A 12156-nucleotide genomic window follows, 5' to 3' on the forward strand; every position below is an offset into this window, starting at 1 on the left:
CCCCTGAAATATTTATCACATTTATTTTACTATTTCTACTAAAAAGCTAGAACCCACCACCTAATAATTTAAAATTAATTAAATTAAAAATGACTTGTAAGCTAGTGTTAGTAAGACATTATTCGGGCGAGCATAAAAACAAACTTATAAAGTGTGAAGCTCCATCCACCTTTTTAGGGGGGGACTCACATAACGATAATGACTGAATTACTGCAGAAAGATTGCCGTGATCAGCCATATTTATCAGTTTAGTTTTAAAAGTCGAAGTCATCGGTGCTCGTTTGATCGAGATGTTGAAGATCTGCAGGCTCTACCTCCTGCGCAGGCGCCGGAGGCTGGTACATAGCAGCACCAGCTTTGGCCAATCGATTCGCCTCGTCATTACCGTGGTTGCCGTTCTTTGCCTTTACATGTATCCATTCTACCAGCTGCAGCCTGGATTGCAAATTATCCAACTCCTGTAGGTTTTCCTGATTTCTCACTGGGTCTCCAGTCGACCGTATCCAATTATTTTGCTTCCAACCTGTAAAAAAAGTACCTACCGTTGATAGATAAATTGGAGTTCTAGCTTCATACTCACCGGACGAGATCTATCAGAATAGTTAGACCTCGCGACTATGGAGGTGGTGAACCATTGCCAAGTCATTTAGCTCGCAACATCTGATACTTCCCAATACCGACGCGACCCTGTGTCGTAGACACAGGACGATTACCTCTACTACTATTTACCTACTTATTGGCTGGCGGAGAAAGACCTAGGACGTACATTGACCAAATTTGAGATGTCCTTAGAAAAAGTTTAGTAAGATCTATTTTGAACCGCTGTGCGTGCATGAAACGATTGATGAATGCAGAGGAAGCAAGAGAAGTGTGTCAGGATCGAAGCAAATGGAATTCCATAGTCTGGCATTTTCGATTTAATTTTATATTTATTAATTTAAGTAATTTACCTGATATCCACACTTTCATACAGTTTATGAGATATTGCGAGTCTGTATAGATTGTTAGGCGAGGGATTCCATTATCTAGAGCCTGTGTGATAGCACGAATGGCTCCCTGTATTTCTCCACGGTTGTTGGTGGCCCGTCCCCTAACTGGCTCACTGGTATTTAGAGGATGATTTTCTCCCCAGAAAACGCCGAAACCGCCTTGTGCGTCGGCCTGTCCATTTTTGGAGCACGCGCCATTTACGTACACCGTTATAGAACCGCCGTCCTCTTCAAAGTCGTTATTATTTATTCTACGTATTATTGGTTGTGGCCGCGCAAACATAGCGATGCAAGCTACCCAAACTACATATTTCATAAACACTGCGCATTTAAGAATCTTTCATTTATTACCTATTATTTATTATATACAGTATTGTGTGATAGATACCACTTAAACATGAATACTCATATAGCGATTATTGGTGATAAGGCTACACTTGAGTTGTAGTAATGTTAGGGCTACAACTCAAGTGCAAACTAAGTAGCACCAATCTCCTTTCAAAAAACATAAAATATTTTGGCAATGGTCTGATAAGCGGTACCCGTACGGTTCATTACATCTATCTTGAACTTACTATCAGGAGTGGCTGCCCGTTGTATTATTGACTTGTGGCTCTACCCACCCGATAGAGATACGGGCGTGACTACGAATAATAACATGTTTTAGGGTTGAACTTCATCTGGCAGAACCACATCGCATTCTATCCTTTTCCGTTATTCAGAACCTTCATTTTGTTAGACCGAGAGTGCGATTGCACGCGGCAGAATCAACGAGGCGATAGCGTGCGGTAGCATGCTATAGCACGCATTCGCACGCTGCGATATTTGACAAGATGGTAGGTAAATACGATATCTTCGATCTTACCCCACGGGTCTTCGCCATCCGGTTGGTTGCAAATTATCATTTCATGATTTTGTGGCTTTGCCCACCCCTTTATGTATGTATAATGATTTGATAAGATATTGATAATTGTGCACTTCTCGTTAGGTATTTAAGTTGTGTTATTATTATCTAAATGATAAAATTATACTTATTTTTATAATCTCATAGATTAACTTTGTTGTATGTATTAGTCATAGTCATCCATGGTGTAGGTGGGTACTCAGCATTAATCAGAGGCCTGAGCATAGCCGTGGGGTCTTGGGGTATTGGGAGTATTTCAGCAAAGTCGCCTGAAAGGGGGGAAATTCTGGTCTCAATTTAGCCGACATTCCATTGTAATCAGGCATTCTCAATAAAGTCTAATCAGGCTTCATCAATTGCAAGTTCAAATAATGGCTACAAACGATACTATCATGCTAGTGTGAAATTCTAGATAGCAACTAGCTCAGTATATGAATGATCCCTGCACCTGGAGTGTATGTGGATGGTGGAAGGAGACTATGGGGTGTATAAATAAGGTTCAAGTAAGTGTAGGTATTTATTTTAAAGGTATGGAGCATACTCCACTACACTGATACCTGAATTGTTAAAGGGAGGCCTGTGCCCAGCACTGAGCTGGTATATGTAATAGGAGATTATTTGTTAGAATTAAAAAACTAAAATATATCTCAAATTCGTTAGATGGTGCTTAACCAACTATGTTACTGGGTCATTGCCAAGATGCCACAAAGTAATAACAGATTTATCTCTTTTTTTTTATTATTTGTTTATTTTCAGAACATAATTATAGTCGTTTTATTCATGTTTTGTTTTGTGTTCAAAATTTCGAAACCAAGTTCAGCGCCATCTATCCAGCAGTTAGGAAAAATTTAAAAAAGAAAAAGATAATCCCTCATTATATTGGCTGTTTTGACCTATTTATTTATTTATGATTAGATTAGGCATTTCTTTTTTCCTTTTAGGTAAGTACTGTTTATTATAGAAAGGAATGGAATTTAAAAATAAATATTTTAATTTTACAATCATTTATCTAATAATAACACCACCTCTCATCAAAACATTCCAAAATTTTTTCTTAAGTAATGTAACATTAGGTGCATATACACCTTGACAATAGTATTTAATTACTTACCACCTTGGTCGCATTACCAATATAAAAAATTAAGTAGTGGATGTGGGCTTAACTATTTGTCAGTCAAGCAAAATTGAATCAAATTATCAAATAAGTAATTGACCTCTACTTGACTGTCAAACACACACATTCTTCGGCTTATTTATTTATATGGTAAGTATATAAGAAAAAATGCAATCAACAATATGTCAAATTAAGATTATAGATAACAATTATTCAAAGCTCATACATAGCAGCACCAGCTCGTGCCAGTTGGTCAGCCATCTCATTCCCATGGATGCCTTTGTGAGCTTCAACATAAATCCACTTTATGTGCAACTTGTGCTGTATACTGTCCAACTCCTTAAAGTCTTTCTCATTCTTCACTGGCTCTCCACTTGCTAGTTTCCATCCTTTTCGTTTCCAACCTATAACAAAAAATAAATTTCATTTATTGAGTTTTTGCTTTATTTTTTTTTTATTGAATACATATAATCACTAATATAGCTCAAGTCAAAACTTTGAGGTGTTAGAGTGGGCAAAATCACAAAGTATCAGAAGATAACTTGCAAATGTTATTAATACTAAGAAGATATTAAAAAATATACCTGGCAGCCATTTGGTCACAGAATTGATGAGAAACTGTGAGTCTGTGTAAATTGCTAGTTTAGAAATTCCATTCTCCAAAGCCTGTTTGATGGCACAAGTTGCTGCCTGTATCTCTCCACAATTGTTAGTAGCCCGGCCCGAGACTGGTTCACTCACATTTAGAGGATGCTGGTCTCCCCAGAACACGCCAAGACCAGCTCGTGCGCCCTTTTGTCCATTGGCTGAGCATGCACCATCAGTGTATACTTTAACATATCCTTCACCATCCTCTTCAAAGTCCTTATTATTTGATCTATGCTTTTTTGGCTGTGGTGGCTCTATCATTATAGCCCTACGACCCGGACCACTCCCTGAACTTTTCTTCATTATCTTATCGATCCCCTTACTGAAGTTGTTTACTCTTTTTTCAATGTCATCCATTTGTTTATTTATTATATCAGCTAAGTCATCTGACGCATCTGAGAAATCTTCACTTTCAGTAGATTCCTGCTTCGGTTTGAGGCGTTTCTTCTTATCATTATTTTGTTTGTAGGTACTTACGTCTCGATCATATGATGTTGTGGAATAAGATCTTTTTAGGTTAGGGTTTGAATAAGATGCCTGATACGGATGCTTATTACTTTTGGCTGGAGGACGAACGCTTCCTCCTTCTGCGTTTATGAACTCTTCAGCACTTTGGGGGCTATCAAACTTTTTATACCTTGCTCCTGAAAATCCTTTGACTTGGGCCTCGCATTCACCCCATGTTTGAAAAATTCCAACTGATCGCCCCCGTGCTACAGCGTAATAAGGCATATTAATCGTGTTCAGACCTTTAGGAAACAATTTTTGACTTATACTACTTATGGAAATTCGTTGAAATTTAAATAAAATTGTCCATATCATTTGAAAGTTTTTATGAGACGTCAACAGTGCAACAACCTAAACCCTTTTGACATTTTGACGTTTCTTTGACAAGTGTTGCCAAATTAGACAAATCAAACTGCTAAAATTGCTAAACAACAGTTATGATTTTGCAAATTTTTAAGCTCGGTTGTAAAGTTTTTAAGCAAAATTTTGTAAAAGTTTTCTGTGCACTTTTCAGTTTCATTCGGTACCATTAAAAACACTCCATGTGTTTCATTAATAAATTGGTGCACTTTCTTATTCAGGGCTATAAACAAAATGATTTAACTACTAACCTGTATTTATATGTCTATGCCTGTAACACCAATTTTATGTAGGTACCTATGTTCAATGCAAATAAAGAATCTGAATCTGAATCTGTTGTCAAAGAGGTCATACGCAAAGACTTGTTTTTTTTTCCTGGTCATGCCTAAGTTGGTAAGTAAAGTGTTGAACTACCCGCCGAAGAATTTTCAAAAGTTTGAGTTTTTGTTATTGATCGTGTCGTTTGGTGGGTGCCCCAACGTCTAATATACGTGTATGTAGAATTTATGAAAATGTCCTAAAATCATTATCAATTTGGGTTGATTTGTTCACCGTATCGGAGCAAAATAGTGAAGTTAGACTTATGCTTCATACATCGCAGAAACTTTACAACAGATAGAGGATACTTAATATCTAAAGAATGGGCCCCGAGTGGGCCTACAGTGATATGCGCCGAAAGGGAAAAGCTCCGGGGCCCTGAAGTGTTTGTTGGCTTTATGTTTAAAGTACTTACCTAAACGAGACGGTACAGGATCATATATTATGTGAGTACGTTCATCGGGCGCCGGTATTTTGCGGTACCGTCCCTAAGCAAAATGTATTCGAAATTCGCAGCTTCATGATGATTTTGGATCGTGTAAAGCCGAGTCGAAGAGGTTTGCGGACCGGAGAGCGGGGGTTTTGGCGAAAAATATCTGTGTTAACACGTGCGTAGTATCTATTTAGTCAGGTGTCGCCTTATGCATCACGCTCAAGCACAACAAAACAAGCACGTAGTACTGTTGTTTATTTCTATGGCTTACATAAACAGCCTCTACCTACGCCCGCGCCCCTCTGCTGGGCATACACCTCCCTTTCAATTGTGTCGTCGCCTCCAATAATGTTATTATAGTTGTGTCTTTTTAATAGCGCAAACTTTTTACTTTCTGTATCGAATATGTCATTAATTTAGAAAAATAAAAATTCTGATAGAACCTAGTACCCCGCTAGCCACAAGTTGATAGTGTTAATAGGGATCGACGATCCAACGGTGTTATGTTGGAAGTTGTATATGCGTCTTGCTTTGGTCTTGCTGTACAAACTTCGATATCGCGTTTTACGACTGTTTGAAGACGGCATTATTGAATGTGGCGCCATCTGTCGCATGTGGGCGGAACTAGCTGGCTAGCTTGTTGGATCCGCCACACGATCAACCGGAAAGGGTATAGAGCATACTCCACCACGCTACTCCATCGCCGGTTAATGCAGATTCTATAATTGTTGGTTAAGATAGAATAAAAATCCAAATGTTAAATACAATGATGTACTTTATTAGGATACTTAACAATAGGTCTGACACCTCTTCTTGTTAACACACCATTTCTGTCTTGTAAAAAATCTTCGGTTAAAACTGCGTGTCGGGGTACAATCTCGTAGGCATTTTACTTATGTTCAAGAATAATTGATTTTGTTATCGACTAACTACAAAAGTTATCCATTAAAACAGGTATTCAATGTTAAGAAATATAACATCAACACTAGGTACCTACCTTACGATTATAATCTTCGGTGCTTACAAAACGAAAAGTCTACAAATGCTGAGTTGAAATATCTCGCCTGGTTAAGGAATTACTCGATGTAACCAATTTCAAACACTTTTGGTTAGATAGAATATAAAACTAATGGCACTAATAAAATAAATGGCTTGGGGTTAAATCTGGAAGCATAATACTTTACTGTTACACCTTAACGAATTGACAATACCATTTCAAGACTTAACTCTTCACTCGAAAACAACAATCTACCAAAACATACAGCAGCAGTATACAATCAAAATATCTAGTTATTACAATAAAACTGACGTCTTAAGATTCTTTAACTAAGCATACAGACCTATCTGCTAAATTAACTAAATTAATTGTAACCTTAATCTAACTTCAAAACGGGTAGGTATTGAAACATACCAATAATTTTAATGAAATTAATCTAAGTAATTATAACAGTACACAACATATTAATAAAATTTGTTAAAAGGTGAACAATCGTTTTGGTTAATACTTGGTAAAATTAGTTGATTGAGGATTGTAAATAAGATATTTTTTTAGATATGGAAATGACTAGTCTTAACAATATAAAAGAAGCTTAGAAAACCTAAGGTCTACAGGGTATTGTCGACCATGATAGTGTAGGTAGGTATATATGTATAACAATAGTGGAGGCACAGGATTGTTTTACATGTATCAATCATACATAAGTAATTTAAACTATTAAAAGAATGGATTTTAAATCAGTATCTATAACATTGCATTATTAACTCACTATAAATTAATTACCTATTCCTAATCAGAATTATAAAGAACTGAATAAAATATGAAAATGTAAAACAGATTTAGGCGACAATTTCGTTAACAGTGACAACCACGTTTTGGTTGCGGAAACTACAAGTATGCACTGAGATATCTGGAGATTCCCAACGGTCTGTCAGCACCTGCACTCTGCAGACTAGAGTAATGTAAGATTTACCTAGCATTACCTACAAGCTTATTTACAGCTGCCTTTACTATTTGTTCCTACTTAAATAGGTACTAAAATGCCTCCTGGTTAATGACATGGAGGTTTGAAGAATTGAAACATTACACCTTCTCGCAAAGATAAAAATACCCGAATGGTCAGGAAGGGCCCGATTTTCTTCTCGATTGTTCCCTCATTAACAAAAAGTACCATGTGTAGCTTGGTTTCGAACTTTGAAGCATGATCATGAAGCGTTGATAGAGTCAAGTGTTCCCGCTAACGAAAAGCTAGAAAAACTAAATATAGTTTTTAGCTTTGCAACTTGAAGTCTGTTTGAGTTTAAATTTACCTAAGAGGTAGTTTTATGTTCTGAGTGGTAGCTGTTACTTGCCTTAATAATTTGTTGTGTGCGTCAAGCTAGCGGCCTCAAAAAAAAAATGGGCACGAAAAAATAATTTGACCATACCAAAAAATAGTACTCTTATTGAAAAAAATAGTACCTGTTGTAAAAAAATTAGTACCATCACGGTTCTGGATTTATAGCCATGTTTTATTGCACTTGCTAGCTTGACGGTGAGCGAAATTTGGCGAGAGTTAACGACAAGGTCTTTCGCTTTGATTTAAACGCCAAAAAATAGTATCGAAATAGTACTCACCCCCTGCAAAATACCGAAAGTAGTACTTCAACGATTCCAAAGTTATAAAGGTAGTTCTTTGATCCCGCTAGCTTGACGTTTTGAAAATACCTATTATCTGGGGAATGCTTGCATACTTCAGTTTGTAACTAATGTCAATAAACTCGTATGAAATAGTACTCCCTACCATCATAATTTGGACCTGATTCTCTTTGTAGAAATATGTCAAAAAGTCATTATAACCTATGTCATACATTTATCAAGACGAGTACAGTCGCGAACAAAATTATTACACATGGTCAAGAATGTTGTCAGATTTCAGTATTTTTCCCCATTTTTGGGTAAAAATTGGTGAAGTGCCAGGGTTGTTAGATGAAAGTAATATCATTGTTGAAACTCTTTGAGTTATTCTACAAATACTGCAAATTGTTTATTAACAAACACTTCGATCCGTAACAAATTCAACATGAAGGTATAAATTATAAAATAAAACAGCAGATTAAAAATGTATTATGATGTATTAAAATCACAGATTGTTTTCGATAAGAACTAGACCCATGCAGCCATTTTCTATTAAAATTAGTGCATATGGGTGTATGCAATAGGAATTTTTTGTAATAGCAGCACTGAAGTGCAAAGAAATGGTAGGGTAGACCTCCAAAATGGCAATACTTACGAATAAATTGTGAGGTTATGTAATTGTCTACGTGACTGTATCAACAACAAATGTATGGCATAGGTTATGATGATTTTTTAACATTTCTACAAAGAGAATCGGATCAAAATTATGATGGTAGGGAGTACTATTTCATACGAGTTTATTGACATTAGTTACATACTGAAGTATGCAAGCGTTCCCCAGATAATAGGTATTTTCAAAACGTCAAGCTAGCGGGATCAAAGAACTGCCTTTATAACTTTGGAACCGTTGAAGTACTACTTTCGGTATTTTGCAGGGGGTGAGTACTATTTCGATACTATTTTTTGGCGTTTAAATCAAAGCGAAAGACCTTGTCGTTAACTCTCGCCAAATTTCGCTCACCGTCAAGCTAGCAAGTGCAATAAAACATGGCTATAAATCCAGAACCGTGATGGTACTAATTTTTTTACAACAGGTACTATTTTTTTCAATAAGAGTACTATTTTTTGGTATGGTCAAATTATTTTTTCGTGCCCATTTTTTTTTTGAGGCCGCTAGCTTGACGCACACAATTTGTTCAAGCTCTATCCTGACCGTAGGTACTTTGATAGAAGGCGATCGTCGGATCGATGTAGAGTTAATTTGACACAATAATACTTTTAAAAAATATTCCGAAGGTTTCCCACATAAAACCTCTTGTCCTTATCAAAAATATTCATCGCTATTCTAAGGTGTGCGTGTTTATTATACTGATTATTATGTCGATTCATGATTATAATGCTCGAGTTATGGCGTAAGTACTTTAAACTAATCAATGTACAGTATTAGTAGTTTAATTCGAATAATTTTCTACAAGAATAAGTGTAAGTAATATGAATAGTGCGGCTGCTGATCTCACAAATTGCAAGTTTGCCTGCGCTTTAAAGCGCCGCTTAGTACCAACTGACCCATGGATGGAATAATGATATGAATGATGTTTTGATGACGGACTAACGAATATCCAGTGAGATTCATGAAGATACATCTATTATAGGCATTCTTTATGTCACATTTTTCTAAAAATAATTTTGCGTGAATAAATTATGAATATGCTCACTTCAAAACAATACACTGGTACAAAAGTCTGTTAGATAAATAAATACAATACTAGTAAAATGCCAAAACTAGTCTATAGACGCGACATTATTAAAAGTTTATCTTGTAAATTTCACGTATCACTTCTACGTCCTCTACCGTCTAAGTCCGAAGTGGAAACTTCTCTGCTACACTGTCACAAGGCACGTATCAACCACTAGGATACGTTGAAAAAATATTTTTATTTTCGGTTTCAAACACAACGCTGTAACAATTATCTCGTTCAAAATCTAATCTAAAGACAAACCTGTCAATAGTTTTATGAATTGCACGTTTGCGATCTTTGGTGTTGGCTGTGTGGCGCGGCCTAGTAGGTACGGTGGGCAGCCGCGGCGTCCCGCGGCGGGCCCTATATGGAGCACTCGTCACTGTCGCGCGCGTAGTCCTCGTCCTCGTCGTCGTGGCTGCGCGCGCTCGCCTTCACCTTGCTCGACACCACGCCCGTGTTCACCTTGCTGAACAAGCTGCTCCGGTTCACTCTAGAGATTTCTCTCTGCGGGCTCAGTCTCTCTGCCACCGCTCTCTCGTAGTTATCGGAAATCTTATTCACTCCATTTACAGGACTAGTCACCGGCGACTTGGTAATCTTATTCGGTGATGTCACCTTCTTTTCACCGTTCTTATCGAAAAGAGCTCCGCTAGTGGCCGCGGTGTACGAGGGCGGGTCCTTGGCCCGAGTTCCACCGGGGTTGGTTCCCAGTAAGTGAGAGTACAGGAAGCTATTATTGCCTCCGAAGCCGGCGTATCGATTGTCCATTTTGCCGTTTACCATCATCAAACTTACGGGTTTTTCGGGAGGTACAGGTTTTTCGGAAAGCTTTTTCTCGGGGAATCCGTTTTTGGCGGCGGTTGGTTGATGTTGGTTGGCCCACCGGTCGCCGGAGCCGATGGAGTAGATGGAGCTGAGGTTGACGTAGCCGGGCGCGGCGTGCGGCGCGTGCGGCGCTAGATGCGCGCGCGCAGCCCCGCCCGCCGCGCCGCCCGCCAGCGCCTCGCTCAGCGTCGACTCCTCCACGCTCGAGTCCTCGATGACGTCCGTGTTGGTGATCTCATCTAGGTTTGGCGACAGACAATCTTCATCCGTCTCATCGTACGAGCTGAAAATTGAAGACGCGACTTAGAGTTTCATTTATAGAGCCTCCTTGCGACACTGCTGTAAGTATATGTACTGAATGCAAGTGAACCAAACGGTTTCTTGTTAGTGTTGCTTCATGCCCGATGCCGATGAGTTTCTATTATTTACAATCAAAAGCTTTAATGTATTTGTGTATACCGAGTGTACGAGGGGATTAGGAAATATTTACAGAAATACTTCTATTTCATCAGTAAGGCAGACAAAGATCCTCAAGCAAAACCAACAGCAAACAAATCTGAGGATGGGGATTTTTATGTCTCATGAGATGGGTTTTATTCGTATTCTCGTGACTATAGACGGAGACAACTTTCTTGGTATTCGGTGCAAATTTTCACACGTATAAGCGAGTAGTCGATAAACAGCGAAATGCAAATTTTGGCCACAAGTTGCTCCCAGAAAGTCATACAAGCTCATATCTCAAGCATCGGTGTTCAGAATATAGTTGTCTCTAACGTTGTCAATGCAAAGTACACAAGAACAGACACTGCAAGTCACCAACACATTCTTACCCTAGCATAGCCAGTTCTGTCTTCCTCCCTGATGAAAAAAACGATTATAAAATTATGAAAATAACATATAAATAAATATGTACATAATATATAGATAAATAAAAATAATTCTATATGATTATATATATATCGAAATGTTAAAATAAATAATGAGATGGGGAAAATTTGATGAAACTTCTGTGTAATTATTGTGGGTTTATAGAGATCACTCTGTCGTGTTTGCATTCAGAACATATTAACATAGTTATTGTCATTAAACGAGGTGTGTGTGGGGCCTACATGTTCGAGATGAGCTGGTGTGCCGCAGGCCGCAAAATGCTTCCACAATGCTACATGTTGTGTTCTAGTACGCCATCTAGTGCGCTAGAGGACTCAAGGCATATGCAATTTTTCTACATTACCGCAGCGAGAACATTTATTTGTACGAGTAATATCTGAGTCCATTGTGTCCATTACTCCCGCACAACTCATAGAAACGATTCATATACTTCTTTTTCTCTGATAGTCTCATTAATTTATATAGCTCCCTGTTTATGATAGGAAAGAATAAGTCATTATGTAATAAATATATATAAGTTTGCATGTTTATAGATATCGTAGTAAAATTTGCTTACATTTGATCCTGAGCATCACTGCCTCCTTCCTCTGCTACTAATAGTTCATATTCTTCGGCTGCGAACCTGTCCCATTCTGACATCTGTAAAAACAAAATAGTATATTATTATAGTAGGTAGGTATGTAGGAAACATAGCTGCTTCAGGGTCCACTATCTACACTTAGGTACGTAGCTCGGCCGCTGGTAGGGAGCGAAGAGTTGCCGTTTAAATTCAAATTCTTTTTTTTTTATTCACGTTAAATATAGTTCGGGTTAG

General features: G+C 37.9%; 3 protein-coding genes across 5 annotated transcripts in view; all 3 read right to left on the reverse strand.

The window, feature by feature from the left end:
* LOC126381688 (serine/threonine-protein phosphatase 2A regulatory subunit B'' subunit delta-like) overlaps positions 1-12156 on the reverse strand; it is a 237631-nt gene that overhangs the window by 72174 nt on the left and 153301 nt on the right. Inside the window, exons 10-12 of one of the 3 annotated variants that reach the window (XM_050031157.1) lie at positions 11899-11981; positions 11285-11312; positions 10604-10737 (exon numbers count right to left, since the gene is read on the reverse strand). In XM_050031157.1, coding sequence (XP_049887114.1) covers positions 10726-10737; positions 11285-11312; positions 11899-11981 — 123 coding nt within the window. In that variant the 3' untranslated portion in view covers positions 10604-10725. Of the gene's footprint in view, positions 1-6030; positions 10738-11284; positions 11313-11898; positions 11982-12156 lie in introns of those variants that run through there. The other 2 variants (XR_007568925.1, XM_050031150.1) reach the window with 2 other exon arrangements.
* On the reverse strand, positions 5-1373 carry LOC126381745 (ribonuclease H1-like). The gene is made up of 2 exons (XM_050031207.1): positions 951-1373; positions 5-523 (listed from the first exon to the last, which is right to left on the reverse strand). Exons 1-2 carry the CDS (start codon positions 1303-1305, stop codon positions 255-257), a joined length of 624 nt encoding a protein of 207 aa, XP_049887164.1. The 5' UTR covers positions 1306-1373; the 3' UTR covers positions 5-254.
* On the reverse strand, positions 2753-4568 carry LOC126381733 (ribonuclease H1-like). The gene is made up of 2 exons (XM_050031191.1): positions 3592-4568; positions 2753-3411 (listed from the first exon to the last, which is right to left on the reverse strand). The coding sequence occupies exons 1-2, from the start codon at positions 4475-4477 to the stop codon at positions 3221-3223; spliced, it is 1077 nt and encodes a 358-aa protein (XP_049887148.1). The 5' UTR covers positions 4478-4568; the 3' UTR covers positions 2753-3220.

This window comes from Pectinophora gossypiella, chromosome 3 (assembly GCF_024362695.1).
Source record: "Pectinophora gossypiella chromosome 3, ilPecGoss1.1, whole genome shotgun sequence".
Taxonomy (NCBI): Eukaryota; Metazoa; Arthropoda; class Insecta; order Lepidoptera; family Gelechiidae; genus Pectinophora; species Pectinophora gossypiella.

Excerpts from the sequence above, each read along its gene's own strand:
- LOC126381733 (XM_050031191.1), bottom strand. The coding sequence starts at position 4,477 with ATGATATGGACAATTTTATTTAAATTTCAACGAATTTCCATAAGTAGT. Across the intron at positions 3,412-3,591 it reads TGTGACCAAATGGCTGCCAG|GTTGGAAACGAAAAGGATGG; the intron begins GTATATTTTTTA and ends TTTTTGTTATAG.
- LOC126381745 (XM_050031207.1), bottom strand. The coding sequence starts at position 1,305 with ATGAAATATGTAGTTTGGGTAGCTTGCATCGCTATGTTTGCGCGGCCA. Across the intron at positions 524-950 it reads TATGAAAGTGTGGATATCAG|GTTGGAAGCAAAATAATTGG; the intron begins GTAAATTACTTA and ends CTTTTTTTACAG.